At 38.6% G+C, this 15,769-nt stretch overlaps 1 protein-coding gene across 1 annotated transcript in view; it reads right to left on the reverse strand.

The window, feature by feature from the left end:
- Positions 1 to 7,059: 7,059 nt before the first annotated feature.
- Positions 7,060 to 15,769, reverse strand: part of Polq (DNA polymerase theta) — a 109,399-nt gene continuing 100,689 nt past the window's right edge. Inside the window, exons 25-30 of the mRNA XM_046458116.2 lie at positions 14,871 to 15,055; positions 13,437 to 13,548; positions 12,856 to 12,980; positions 9,270 to 9,399; positions 8,515 to 8,630; positions 7,060 to 8,068 (exon numbers count right to left, since the gene is read on the reverse strand). Of these exons, the coding sequence (XP_046314072.1) occupies positions 7,955 to 8,068; positions 8,515 to 8,630; positions 9,270 to 9,399; positions 12,856 to 12,980; positions 13,437 to 13,548; positions 14,871 to 15,055 (782 nt within the window). The 3' untranslated portion in view covers positions 7,060 to 7,954. The remainder of the gene's footprint in view (positions 8,069 to 8,514; positions 8,631 to 9,269; positions 9,400 to 12,855; positions 12,981 to 13,436; positions 13,549 to 14,870; positions 15,056 to 15,769) is intronic.

Below are 15,769 nucleotides of genomic sequence, written 5' to 3' on the forward strand. Positions count from 1 at the left end.
TTGCTCGTGTGTCTTCCTTTCCTGCTCTGTGGGTCTAGGGTGTTATTGTTTTTACCCTATAGGTTTGCAGTACTCTTGTAGGGTTCCAAGACCTCTCCTTTGTGGGGAAGGACAATATTAACAGATCCCAATATCAACAATATACCACCTGAGAACAATTTGTTGTTATTAAGATGTTAACAGTTTAGCCTCAATATAGAGAAATGCTGGATTCAATTACTATCTATAATATAGTCAGTAGTTTTGTAGAAGGGTTTACAGTTCTGATGGTGGACCATGAGCTAGGGGTGGAGCATAGGATGATATGCTGAGGAGGTAGGAGGTGAGGATATAGAGTTAATATATCTTAGGAAGTGTGAAAGAGATATCTAATGAAGAGGGTTAGTAGCAAGAGAATAGATAGGAAGTAATTTAGGGTAGACAAGTATGTGGGAAGACAGTAGAGAATGTAAAACAAACACACATATGTATTTAGAAAAATACAGGTTGTAAAAATAGTGAAATTTGGAGGGAGAAAGAAAAAGAGAAGAAAAAATAAGGGCATATACAACACCTCTATCTTATATTATTCAGATGACTCAGTCCTCAGAATCCTATTTCATGCAAAGTTCTTGGTCTCACATATGTTGGGGGTATGAGGTCTGGAGGATAGAGGGAGAGAAGAAAAAGAGAAGAAGAAAAAAATACTGGAAGGTAGAAACCAGGGTTGTAGCTGGCTTTAGAGATCATATCTTTCCTGCTTCTCTTCTCATCCAATAGGTGGGGTCGTCTGTTGTAAGCTGGTGTCTCTGCCCTCAGGATGGTGGAGGTAGGTAGCCAGGGTGGGAAGGCTGGTCCTAGTGCAGGGTCCCTGGAAGCAGGGAGTGCCACCCGCCAGTCCCTGCAGGGAGACTGCACCTCACGAGTCTCTTTCTGTAATCGTTCATCCTGTGACTTGAGCACCGGGTACTATCTCCCTCTCTTGCTTGGAGATTTCCCAGCTCCAGGTCTCTCTGTTAGGCTCCACACTTAAGCCCCGACTCCCTCTCCCTTAGCAGTTCCCAACTGAGGAAGCTCTCACACCGGGGCTCCTGTGGGCAGCGCCCTGGTGGCACTGCACACCTGTCCAACTGAGAGTTGTTTTGAGTTGGACTGTTACTGTGTTGGATAACCACCTCAGGGGAGAGGGGAAGGTGGAAACCTGGTACCAGGCCAGCTGAAGATCCGATCTGGGAGCTGCCCCCACCAAATATGGAGAGAAAGGGGAGCCAAGATGGAGGTGGTCTTCTCCCCAGGCCGGGGTGTCTGGTGAGCTGGGGGGAGCCAGGCATGGTGTTGTGCTGGGGGTAGGTAGCAACTGAGTGACCTGCCTGGGAGCGGAGCCAAGTCTGGGAGTTCTGCAGAGGTGCTGATAGGTGACTCTGCTAAGGCCCTCCCTAGCCCTGTGTTGGCTGGCACTTTGGGCTTTGGGTGTCCGGAGCCAGGAGTCCAGAGTCCTGCTGGAAAGCTGAGGCTCGGGACTTGCGGGGTCACAGTGCTGGTGATTTCTGCGGAAAGCAGCTGTATAGGAGTCCTCTCACATTCTCAGAGATGCAGGATTCTGACTAGGTGATATCTGGGTCCTTCCATTAGTCTGTTCTTATACCAGTTCCAGGCTGTTGGGGATACTTAGCTCTGCAGTAAATCAGGCATTGTGAGATCTCCAACTTTGATTGTTTTGCTCAGGATTGCTTTGGTTATTAGGAGTCTTTTATGCTTCCATATTAACTTTAGGATGTTTCTAGTTCTGTGAAGAATGTAATTTATATTCTCATGGGTATGATTTATTTCTTTGCTATAGAACGCTTTGAGTAGCATGGACATTTTAACAATATTAATCCTTCCAATCCATGGAGGGAGGTCTTTTGACCTTTCAGTGTCTTCTTCAGTTACTTTCTTCAGTGCTTTGTAGTTTTTGTTGTAAATTTTCATTATAAAAATGAGCAAATGACCTTAATAGACACTTCCTTAGTTTATTCTCAGGTAGTGGTGGTTGTGTGTATGTGTATCTATTGGGAATGCGCTTGCTTTCATGCCTTCTTTCTCAGAGAATTTGTTGCAGGGAAAAACAAGACAAGGCACCGAAGAGAGCAGGAAACAGTTTTATTTGGCTGCAGCCAGGTTCAGAGGGCACAGCTTTTGTTGTAATCAATTAATCCCCTGAACCCCGAATTCAGGGAGTTTCAGAGTTTTATACCCAGCATGTAAGGGGAGGGGCTCAGAAGTTCACAGTCTGTAGAAGTTCACATAAAAGCAGCTTTTTCTTTCACTGTTTTGGGCAAATTAACCCTTCAAGGACAACACCTAAGAAGGGGAGAGCTTCTTCTCCCCTTTATTTCCTCCCCCTGCCAGCTGTTACTATGCAGCCCACTTGTAACTTATCTTAAAAATGTAGACATCACTGTGAAGCCCAGCTCAAGGCCAGACGCCTTGTTTGCACATTTCCACAAACTACTATATTGGATACGTTTGTGAAAAACTAGTAAGGGGGTGTCCAGCACCTGGAGTGCTGGTATCTTCTTGGCCAAGCAAAACAGTGCAACACGAAAATAGGAAGTTTATCTACATTGAACTCTTTTGCAGAGACTCTTTTGCTGACAGTCCTAAAATCAACCATGGTGAAGAGGGCTTTTCTATGGAGAAAGGGGGTGCCACTTCAAATTCATTATTGGTGTATAGGAAATCTGACTTTTCATGTTGGTTTTGTATCCTGCCGCCTTACTGTATTTCTAATAGTCTAATCATTTTTTGGTGGAGTCTTTTAAGTTTTTCTATGTATAGAATCATATCATCTGCAAATGGATAATTTTACTTCCTCCTTATTTGTCTTTCTTTCTCGTCTGACTATTCTGACTGAAACTTCTGGTGCTATATTGTGTAGGAGACCAACCTTACACATGACCGAGTCACATTCCCCAGGTGGGTGCTGAGGCACTCAGTCACAGAAATGTGGCAGAGCTTTCCCCACCCTTCTTGGGTTTGAGGGTTGGTGTCTCATGCATGGGTGTGTCTTGCTACAGCCCCATGGGTGGAGCTACGCACACCTCCTTTGTAATATAACCCCTTTCCCTGTTTAGGATAGAATCTTCCATGGAAGTGCCTTGTGTGTGTGTCCCCTTCTCTTACTGTGCCCTTAGTGGCCTACCCAGGTGTCAGTCAACCTGCTGACAGTGGACATCATGAAGATAGACTCAGCCCCCTGAAACCTGACCCCTTGCTTCATTTGAATAGCTTCTCCTCAATTAAAGGTTCAGCGTGTGCTCTCGCTCTCTCTCTTCCTGCGGACCCTTAAGGGCAGAGGAGCCGTCACAGCGACCCCAAAGAAAAAGGTATTTGTGTCTCTTGTGTGGTTATTTTGTGCAACCCAGTTAGCCCAGTTCAACTGGAGTGACCCCTGAGCCTTTTAGTCATGAGAACAGAAACCCGGCAATATTGAATAAGAACAGTGAAAGTGGACACCCTTGGGGGAAATGTGTGTGGTTTTCCCCCATTCAGTGTGAGTCTTTGTGGATAGCCTTTATTATACTGAGTCATGATCCTTCCATACTTAAGTTTGTCCAACGCTATACTCTTAAAGGGATGTTGAATTCTATCAAATATTTTTTCTGAATCTACTGAGATGATCATATGTTTTGTCCTTCATTCTCTTTATGTGATGTCTTACAGTTAATGATTTGTGTACATTGAACCACCCTTGCATCATGAAATGAAACCAACCTGACCATGGAATAGGATCTTGTTCATGTGCTGTTCAATTTGATTTGCTAATACTTTGTGAGAATTTTGCATCTATGTTCATCAAGAATACTAGTCTATACTTTTCCTTTTTGTTGTGTCCTTGTCAGGTTTGGGTGACAAGGCCAGCATTGTTATTTGGGGATTTTTCTTTATCTCCTATTTTTTTTTTTTTTTGGTAATCACATGTTGACTGAGGTGAGAAGGTATTTCATTATAATGAAATGCTGGCCTCATAGAATGAGCTTGGAAGGGTTCCCTCTCTTTCAGTTCTATTAAAGTTTGAGAGGCATTTGTGCTAAATTGTGGTGAAATTCAGCAGTGCAGCCATCTGGTCCTGGGCTTTCCCTTGCTGGGAGACTTTTTATTAACTGACTCATTACTTGCTATTGGTCTATTCAGATGTTTTTATATCCTCTTGTTTCAATTTTGATTAGTCATGTGTGTTCAGAAATTTGTCCATTTCTTCTAGATTTTCCAATTTTTAGCATATAGTTTTTCAAAATATCCCTAATAATTGTATTTCTGTTGTGAAAGCTCCTTTTCATATTTTTTATTTCATTTATTTCAGTCTTCTCTCTTCCCCTGCCCCTCTCCTTTGTTGTTATTTTGGTTAATCTAGATACAGGTTTGTCAAGTCTGTCTTTTCAAATAACCAACCCTTTGTTTCATTGATCTTTTGTATGTTTTAGACTCTATTTATTTCTTCTCTTTACTATATCTTCCCTTTTTCCCTCTATAACAAACAGTTGCTGGCTGTTCTGAGCCTTGAGCACCTTAGGTGCTGAGGGACACGTGGTGTGTCTTTTGTCCTCGGATTACCTATCACGTCCTGATCCTAAGTTGACACTGTTCAGTGTCTTTTATGACTTAACTATTGACAATGTCACTTTTTCATACTGAGAATTTTTCTTTTTAATGTAGTTAAAGTTTCTGACTTTTGAACTTTGTTTAAAAGAAGGCTGTTTCTTCTGTAAAGTCTTAATGTATTCTGATAACTTATTTATTCAATGTTGTAAATTTTCATTATAAAAATGAGCAAATGACCTTAATAGACACTTCCTTAGTTTATTCTCAGGTAGTGGTGGTTGTTGTGTGTATGTGTATCTATTGTGAATGCACTTGCTTTCATGCCTTCTTTTTCAGCGAATTTGAAATATGGATCGATAGTTTTAGAAATATATTAACATTATACTTAAAGTTTTTCCAATACTAATTTGAAATGGCATTTTAATCATTTCTCATATGTGTAAATCTGTTTTCTAAATTTTTTGGGGGGAAGGTAGGTACCAGGGATTGAATTCAGAGCCACTTAACCACATCTCCAGCCCTATTTTGTATTTTATTTAGATACAGGATCTCACTGAGTTGCTTAGTGCCTCACTGTTGCTGAGGCTGGCTTTGAATTCATAATCCTCCCGTCTCAGCCTCCTGAGCCCCTGGGATTACAGGCATGCGCCACTGCACCTAGCTGTTTTCTAAATTCTTTAGTCTGTTCTAGTGACCAATTTGTCTATTTTTATGCCCTTATCAAATTTAAATCATTATAACTTTATATCTCCTAATATCTGATTCAAATCTTTATTCTTTTTCAAGTGTGATTGATATTTTTTTTTCCAGGTGAGTTTTAGGATATCTTTTTAAAAAATCTTATTTTAGATTTTGGAACTACAGTGGTTTATAGATTAATATACAGTTTTTGCTGGCATCACTTCTGCTGAGACATCTTTATCCTTTAGTTCACAACCATTTTCCTCATCTATGCTGATAATTTCACAGTCTTTCAGGTTGTACATTTAGAGGTTCCTAAAAACAGCAATGTCGGCCTTCTCACAACTAGTTCCTCTAGCTGAGCATAATTCTATTAAGTTCAATTTGAAGTTCTCTCCCATTGTCTCTTTTCATTTCTCTGGAACACTTTCATCTTTATTAGCCAGTTTCCAGATCCAGTTTGTTTAAATGCCACATGGTTTCATGCCTGGGAGACAGGGGTCAGCATAACTGTGTATTCTGCTCTCTGTGCATAAAGTGAACAGATGTGATTTATGTGATTCAGATGTGAACAAATTCCAGTTATTGTAGATTAATTACTGAAGTGACATAAATCTCCCCATAACACAATTCAAGTTTCAGTTATCAGATGCTACCAGATCACTGATGCAGAAAGAAGGGATGCGATTGTTATTTCCTCATGATGAATGCGTTAGTTTCTAATTGCTATTAAAATGAATCACCACAAACTTACTGGCTCAAAACAACATAAATAATTGTCTTAAGTTCTGAAGTTCAGAAATATAATGACCCTAACTGGCTTAATGTCAAGGTGTTAGCAGGGATACCTCCCTTGTAGAAGTTCTGGGGAGAATCCACTTCCAGGTCTTTTCCAGCTTTTCAAGGCCTCTTTCATCCCTTGGCTCATGGCCTGTACAGCATCTCCAAATCTCTCTCTGACCACCTGCTTCCCTCTTGTAAGGGCTCTTGTGCTTATACTGGAATCACCCAGATAATCCCGTCTTCTCATCTCAAGGTCTTCAATTCAGCATAGTCCTTTTCCCCAGGTTTCAGAGACTAGGCTGTGGATATCTGGGGGCAGGATGAGCTTATTCTGCCTAATGTACATTATTTACATAGAGATTTGTGGGCTGAAGAGCCACCAGCAAAGTCTGAACCACATGGAATTACAGTTAATATATTCTAATAACTGAAACTTGAGTTGTGTTATAGGGAGATTTATGTCACTTCAGTAATCTGTAATAACTGGAATTTGTTCATATCTGAACCACGTAAAGCCAGGACTGCTATTTTAAGTTTAGTTAATAGATCAAAAAGGACAAGAAAATTCACATGTTACACATGCAGGGCCAGTGCTGAAATAAATGAGGTACAGCTTACCCTCATATCTGAAGAACACTGATAGCTTTCTTTTGCACTGGATCTTAAGCTCACCAGGATACTAACAAGGCTAATAGCTTTTCTCTTTGAGAAATGGGGTACAGGGGAATATGGAGAGGGGGAAAAAAACCCTTAAGAACTAACAAAATCTTCCCTCAGACCTCTGCCATCTCTTGCCCACTCCTATCACTTAAAAAAAAAGAACAGAGTCCCTTGTACTCTAATACCCAAACACTGGTTGTGTGTTACACTTTACCTATGAAGCAACATTTTTCTTTACACTGATTTATCAACATAAAAGAACTCTTCTAATAACTGATTAAGAATAGAATAAATGCTTGTTGTATGCTCACTGTTGAACAAGCTACAGAAAGAGTAAATAAGGGACACAGGTTTCTGATACTCTTACACCAAATAAAATTTTTAATAAAAGGAACCACTCTTAAGAAGTTTCTCATAAATTCATTTTATGTCAACAACAACAACAACAAAAAAAAACAAAAACAGATCAGTTCTATACTTCTGACTGGGATTACAAAGTTCAGTCTTTGCGGCAGGCGTATTCTCCCCATGTCACAGGGGCAGTGCTATGCTCAGCTGCAATAAATCTAATCTTACAGAACAGGACGTGCCTGTGAAGAGGTACAGCTCATTTTATAATGCATATATAAGTATTGGAAATGTTTTCCTTCTACCAACTAGAGAAGAATAAACATTTCATAAAAATTCATTCTTAGGTTCCAACTATTCCAAGTCTTCCTACTTCATGGAATTCATAATTTATTAGCCATGCTAATTTAAAATACTATTTCCTTAGTCTTTTAAATTAATATTGGAGGAAAAACATCACACACAGTGCTGAACCCTGGTGGTGTACATGGAACGCCATCCTCGTCCGACTGGTCCCTGATGGGTCTGTACCAGGGGAGCCTGATTCCAGGACCCCTGAGGATGCCTCTAAGGCTGTGGCTGAGGTTTCCTATTCAACCAGGTAGATAAGGAGCTTAAGTGCTAAGTGCATATTTCAAGCATACGTTTGGAACCTGTTTAAAGCCACAATAAATTATAAAAGGCTAATCCACAGGTATTCTTTCAGAGTGAATATAATCACTGAACTTGGTATATTACCCTCCTCCCTACCCTCAACATCTTTTTTACTGTTGTAGAGAAAGACCCTCACTACAAAATTATCCTAAATCTATCAAGACCTGAGAATTTGTGTTCATGAAGTAGGTGAAAGGGCAGTCTCTGTTCTTCCCAGGTGACAATATCTGAACCAGGCTTCCCTGGGGCTTAGTCAACTGCAAGGTTATATATCAAAGTCCTTCAGCTCTCCCCAGCTAGCACCTATTTTCACTTTCACTTTCAATTTCACAGAAAGCTTTATGGCACTCTCCATTTCCTTCTTGACGATCTGAGCTACCTACAAAAGAAAACAATTTTTTGAGGTTAACAAACTCTGTCAGGTCAAAGGCTGTTTCCCAACCCATCCACTGACATGGTGATAAACCAAAGGTGCTTAAAACACAATCAGAAAAGAGCCAGGAATCTCAAAAGGCCCTTCACTGATGGGCAGGAGGCCTGACAGCTTTAGCTAGAACATTCAGAGCTTGGAAACCCTCAGGGCAAGACTCCAAATTGTTAGCTTATCCTAACAAAATTATCCCAGCATCAGGGATTTCTTTACTTTTAAGATTAAGTATGAAACTGAGCACTCTTAGCTCCTTCTGTAGCTGTAAGGACTCAACAAGCATCTAGCCACCCTGCAGCCCGTGAAGGGCCCCCAAAACCTCATGCACAGGAAAAAGCAAGTGGCCTCACCCAAGAGGTTTAGCTCCCTATGGAGTGAACCACACTCTGCAAAAATACCTGAACAACATCCTCTTCTGCCACTTCATATAAAAGTTCATCATGAAGTTGAAGGATGAAGAAGCCTCCTCTGTTCTGGCAGAACATCCCTTGCAGTTTTCTCTTTGGTAATAATCCTACCTCAGGAAAAATCAGGAAAAATGAGTAGCATGTCATTGTGCCCTGGGATAGCCTCCTTTTGATGGTCCCAATCTGTGGCTATCTTTAACCGCATATGACACCATAACTCATCTTCAATGACATATCTAGGTGGCCTATCACTGGAGACCATTATGTTAAGCAAAATAAGCCAAACTCAGAGGAAAAAGGAAAAGAAAGGAGGGGGTAGGGTGGGATCTCATGAAAAGCAAAGGGAGCTCTGTAGAGGAAAGGGACCAAGAGGTGGGAGGAGGGGAAGGAGGAGGAAAGTGTTGGGGAGTGATATTGGCTAAATTATATTGTTATATGGTACACATGTATAAATATGTCACAACAAATCCCATCATTATGTACAGCTATAATGCACCAATAAAAATGTGGAAAGAGAAAAGTAACATTCCCTGCTTTGATTTTTAATATGGTAAATACAGTACGTATAACCCACATAAACAAAAATTATTTGGGATCCTTAATAATTTCAAAGAGTATGAAGACATTGAGAACTGCTGAGAAATAAAATATAAAAAACTTCCCTTTTTTCTGATAATATTGTTTTCACCATGTTATAGTAGGGCCTCCATCAAGGGACAATCCTGTTCTATTGATTTGGAGCTTACCCTCCCGATGGCCATGGGACTTGAAGGTTGAGTGGAGGGTCTCTAGCTGCTTCTGAATGTTAACGGTGGCTATTTTGACTATATCAGCCGCTGATCCTTGGACTGTAGTGTTGATGGCTTGACGCTCAGCCTATAAAATACAACAACAGGTGCTCTATCAGATGCACCAACATGGTTTTCTGCTTGACCTGAGTGTTCACAGATCAGTATTCATATTTGCTGTCAGAATGGAAATTTGGACTGAGACATGACCCAGAACGTCAACTATTAGGCTGCATCCTAAGAATAACAACCACAATGATCCATGGCTTTAGATTCTGTAGTGGCCACACATTTCCTTTAGACTAAGTGTAAAAAGTCAGGTTGTTTCAGTTTAGAAATCTTCAGTACTCAACTAGGACCCCAAATCTGCATAGTATTTAGAATGTATTCAGTAACTCAAAATCGTTTTGTCTTAGAAAAATATGCCATCAGTGTTCTAGCTATTCTAAACTCCTCTCTAAAAGATTTATTCCTCAAAGTACTTTTTCTTTTGCTGCTGCTTCTTCTTTTTTTTAAACAGTTCTGAGGATTGAACTCAGTGGCAATCCACCATTAGGCTACATTCCAGACTTTTAATTTTGAGACAAGGATTTTGCTAAGTTGACCAGAGTGGCCCCAAACTTGCCATCCTCCTGCCTTAGCCTCTCGAGGTGCAACGCTGTACCCAGCTACTCCTCAAAATACTCTTAATCTTATAGATGTAAGTAGAGTATCATTCTTTGTGCTGTGTGACGGAAGCACATCCCCCATACTACTGGCCTGTTGGTCCTTAATTGTGTTTGGCTCCAGCTGATAAGAATCAGTGCTTTTTATTGGCTGCTGAGGCTACATGGCTACATTAGCTGCTAGAGAAAGTGCAGATCTTGGATCTCTTGGTGATACCTTAAAACTTTCCGGAAATGATTGCTGCCAGGAGCTTCTTGGCTGGGCAATTATGGCTGCTAAAAATAATTATACCAGAACAATAGGGGAAGAGACCTGAGTTAATATTTGGTATAACCTCTCCATGAATATCACTTCTGATGCCCCAAAATTTCTAAAAAACAAATGGCAGGTGTCTACTCAATGTAACTCAGAGTTCCTCTCAAGTTCCCTGCCACCTGGCCTACAAACAACTTTTAGGAGGTTAAATAAATGTTGAAGAGGTATACCTTAAAAAAAAAGAAAAATTAAAGAAAGTAACTTGTTGCTTGTCGAATGCTAATGAATCCACTGTAAACTTGGTTGTCACTGTTTAAAGAGTGACTGAATAATTTCAGTTATACTGACTCTTGCTCCTTGAAACTAGACATTTCCTGTCATGATTCCTTGCTGCCTTTCTATCAATTACAATTCCCCACCCATACCCATGCAATTTCAAGTGCTGTCCCCTATAAAAGGACAGCCTATGCTAGTTTTGGCCAATGAAATGTGAGACTGACACACAACCCTACCACACACACAAAAAAGGGGGTATATCCCAGGTAAAGACTTCATTCCAGAATGAAGAAAATGTGGAGCAAAGCCATGATCACCATGCAGCCAAACTGTAACATGAATGCACAATAAACCTTGATTTAACCCACTGAAATTTGGGGGATGATTTCCCTAAGCAAGCACAGAAACAAATAATATATAATTTATGACGTTGTTACTTCTCTAATTCTCTTCCAAATTAAGGAAACTTGGCAGTTTGGGCTGGGTCCCACAAAGTTCAGTGCTTTCATTACCAGTATTTTTTTTAATCTACATAAAAAAAAAATGTGGTCTTCTGGAAATGGAAGAGTTGGCCATTAAGACCAATCCTCCCACTGACAGTATCTCTACTGAAAAAGGTAGTCAGAAAAAGCCTCTCTGAATGAGTCAGGTGAAAGCAGGTTAAAAAAAAAAAAAATCTAGAAACTAGAGAACTAGGAGAGAAAGAAAACAAAAGGAAGAGATCCTGGCATTGGAGACTCTCATTTCTCCCAGAGGAACAAAAATATTCTAGAAGCAGAAGCTGAGAAGCTAAAAAGCTGAGCAGAACTCTTAGTCTTTAGGATTTTAAGGAAACAAATATTTGAGTTCAGGGCCCCCCAAGTATAAAAGGACCTGGTAATCATCAGGTTGCAACCCAAAACCAATTCTCAAGGAAAAAAAGATAAATTGAAATAGTGTGACCCTGCCATTTTGCTTCAAATCATTTCTGTCTCTAGGGTAATCCTATATTGTTGGTCTCTGGTCCTCCTGCAAGAAGCAATGGTACACTTTCTCTGAATGAAAGCAAAATCATCAAACAAATTCCTCAATCTTCCAATATACAATGCTTAACACTCAGTAAAACTAACCAGGACAATAAGAAATTAAGACAATATAACTTTTTATGGAAAACTAAGAAAAACAAAAGGCAAAAAGAACAGAGTACAAGGATCTGAGATTCACCAGTTGATCAACTATTATCAAACTTAGTTAACTCTATAATCCTGTTTGATATATTCAAGGACATAAGAAAAAAATTTGAACTTTTCATCAGAGGGTGATATACCATAAAATGAGAACAAAACAAATTCTAGAACTAAAAACATTAAAAAACACTCAATAGGTATTTTAATCAGCACATCAATGAATCAATCAGTAAAGTGAAAACTAAATTAGAAATATTCAGAATGCATTTATTTAAAAAATTAAAAAATTCAGAATAAAGTATGATGAAATGTAAATGTGGAAAATACAGAACAAAGAATATGAAACATAAGGGATTGAAAAAAATAAGCTTATAATTTATAACAGGAGTTCTAGAAAAAAGAGGAAAGAATATGATGAAATAGTAGTTAAAGTAATGTTTAACAGTTTTAAAAAGTCAGAACCTATCAAGCCACAAATTCAGGAAGCCTCAATTAGCCCTCCCCACAATACAAACACAATTAAAAACCACACAGTCTTAGGCACAGGGCAGAAAATATGGTCAAAATCAGACAGAAAGAAAAATATACTGAAAACCACTGAAGGGAAAAACAGGCAAATTATAATCAATGAAGCAACAATTTAAAAAAGGATCAGCAAACTGGTCTGCAGACCAAATCTAGACCACCTTCTATTTCTACAGATAAACTTTTCTTGGAACACAGCCTCACTCATTCATGTATTATCTGTGACATCTTTTGTACTACACCAGAGGGTTGAAGAGTTGTGACCCAGAATCTACAGCCTATTAGCATTTCCTTTATCTGATGCAGGCACCATCAAAAATGTCAAGGAAAGTTCTCTTCATGGGTAATATGCTTACATTTTTCCCTCTGAATATGAAAGGAGGCAAACACACTTCTTTGGAACACTGCCCTACTTCTATTTTACATTGTCCTAGCCAGGAAGTCAAGCAAAAGCAATAAAAGGAATAAGGTTAGAAAAGTTCTATAGTTATCAATGCAGAAGTCATCAATAAAATCAATGATTACCCTTGTTGATTCAAAAGATCCAATTAATAGTCTAGTGTTCCTAAAAAGGGACATTAGTAGTACTTAGCCTTTGTTGAAAAACTACATGTCATTGAAATATGAAGTTAAAAATCAGAGAAACTTCAACATACATGAGCTTTATGATAAGGGTTGTTGTCTTTGATTCCTGGCAAGTATCTTCGCCTTCCCAAAATGGTCTGAACAAAGCCATCTCTTTTACAATTCTTCACTGTCTCTTTCATGAAATGATTAATCCCTAAGAAAGAAAATATAGAAATAACTAACAACCAAAGTCCATCCTTAATTTCATTCATTGGTTTCAATAGACATAGTAAAATATACAAAAATCCACCAGATTCTTAACACTACTATCCATTTTTGAGTTCCTAGTACATTTAATCCATGGCTTATTGTTTCAAACTAATGCTATCTAAGCCCCTAGCTCAAGTCCCAAACACAATGACACAGTAGCATATTCAGCAACTGTATTTTGCTATTCTGTATCTGTCCCTTTTATGGAAAGAAAAAAAAAGTATATTATATTAAAAAATCATAAGTAAGGTTAATGTTATTTGCCTCTAACAATGTCTGATGAAAACTTTTGATTAAGAAGAGATTTTAATAGAAAAGCCTGCAACTTGACTTTAATTTAAGTTAATCTAACATGGTCAGCTAGGTGGCAGAGAGGGGAATCAGCACTCAAGCTCCTCACCTGTGTACCTGGACTTGAAGGAGTCAATATAGCAAGAAGCATCTTCTTCTTTAATGCCCATCTGCTCTCCTAGAGATTTAGCTCCCATCCCATAAATGATTCCATAGCAAATCTGAAAAGGAGTCATCACACTTAAAAAGTAAATTAAAAGTCATAACTACATAAAGTGCAAATACAGAGTTCATTAGGATTAGAATTTTTGTAAATTTTTTTTTTATTTCATGGTGGATCAAAGAAATGATGAGATATGCTTTAATGGTTTAAATTCACAGAGGCTAATATCCACTGAACATCTTTACTGCCTTTTGGCATCACCTTTTGAGGGGCTGGAATGAGTAAAGGAAGAGAGTAAGTGATTCCTGGAAATAAATACCTTCCTCAACTCACAGCCTCCTGAAATCCCACAAATGCAGAATTTGTCCGAGTTAAAAACAAATAAAAACTCCTGAGGAAATTGGGGAGCAGTGCAGGAGAATGGTCTAGGTGAGGCCACTAAAGAAACTCTGATTGATATTAATTGATAATAATTACTGCCTGGGTTCACACCTACTTCCACCATTCACAAGACATAAATCTTGCACTAGCCATCTAACCTCTTTGTATTTTATTTCTTCATCCACAAAATGAAGACAGTGATACTCATGGATTGGTAAGCATTTCAGCAGTAAGTAACTGGAAGTGCAAATGTAAAATGAACACAGAAGGCCTTAGAGCTGGGGTATGCCTCTTAGCCAACAATCCTGCTCTCTGGAGAATGGGTCAGATGCCCCACAGGGCACTTGGTAAGAAGTGTCAGTGTTGATACAGGCTAGGAAGTGTGTAAGTGTGGCTTTGACCTTCTCAAGCAGGAGTAGGAATTTGCATGGATCCACTTCAGAGATATAAGTCAGCATGAAGGTTCACAGTCCTCAAAAAGCTAAAACACAATCAGTCATTAATTGTAATCCACAGCTCAACCATATTTTCTCAAAAAATATTTGAGAGCACTTTCTATACAATGTATAGAAATAATACTTGCTGTGGGCAAGTAAAAATGAAAATATGGAACTTGATATCAGGACATTTACTGACTAGAAAGAGGTTTAAAATATAAACATACAACCATAAAATAAAAACATACAACCATAAACACAATGAAATACATCACTTTTAAATGAGCTTGTACTAAATACCAGGTGCTCTGACTAGCCATATTATGGTCTTAAATACACATGCCATTCTGACACAGAGTGGCCTCAGATCTTAGTCCATCTCATTCTTTCTATTATTTTTACAAAGGAAAGTGTAATGAATACCATGAGATGAGTATTGAATGCGGTTGAAAAGATGAAAAGACAGAAAAATGGTTCTTAAACTGAAAATAATTAAAATCACTTAAAACTTTTTGAACCACTAAATCCTTCCCATTTATATTAACATGTCTACCAGGATCACCTGTTTTGCTTGTTGCCTCAGATCATCTCCAACAGACTGTGGGTCTATCATCTTCCATTCTGCTGCGATGCTCCTGAAAACATCAGCTCCAGTGTTTAACACATGAATGAGACGATAATCTTGAGATAAATGAGCCAAGATTCTCAGTTCAAGCTGAGAATAATCAGCAGCCAATATTAAGCCACCTGAAATAGAAATGATCTTTAAAAAGCTAGTACAAGACTCTTTTCGAGATGATATATTTTGTCTTCGTTGTCTGATGTTCTGACTTCTAATTGGTGTACTCTACTGGTGATACTCTCATTTGAGTTTTTAATTTGGTTTATAATTTCCTTCATTTCCAGGATTTCTGTTTGTTTTTTTGTATAACCTCTATACAAGTTCTCATTTAGAACTTTGAGTTCATGTGTTCAAAAGTTTTTTCAGTATAATGCAATTTGGTTCTGTATATTAGATCATTTTTTTCTGTTTAGCTTTCAAGTATATGTAATATGTGTAAAGCTACCCTGACATCTGTCCTCTAAGCACAAAGCAGTGCTTTCCTCAGTGCTGCCATAGCACCTGGCACAATATAAAATGGCTCTTTCATGCCTCACTCACATGGCACTGGGTCCTTATGAATAGAAGACTTATATTTTCTTTTCATTCTATGGAAATATTTGCAGTTTCTGGTACATAAGAAGAATAGTTGTTGAATTAATTATTAATTAACTAATGGAGAAACTGTCTAATGAGTGAATATATTAAGTGGGCTGAGAGAAATGTACTTTGCTTCAATAGTAGACATGTAATGAAAAACATCAAGTGGTCAATAAGTAAGGAAGAGTTATTAAAAGGATTAAGATAATTTACCTATGGAGTAGAAATGAGTGGCTCATACATACATAGCAAAAACAAAA

This window comes from Marmota monax, unplaced genomic scaffold (genome assembly GCF_021218885.2).
Source record: "Marmota monax isolate L192 unplaced genomic scaffold, Marmota_monax_Labrador192_F-V1.1 WCK01_AAM20220418_F8-fsc00052, whole genome shotgun sequence".
Lineage (NCBI taxonomy): Eukaryota > Metazoa > Chordata > Mammalia > Rodentia > Sciuridae > Marmota > Marmota monax.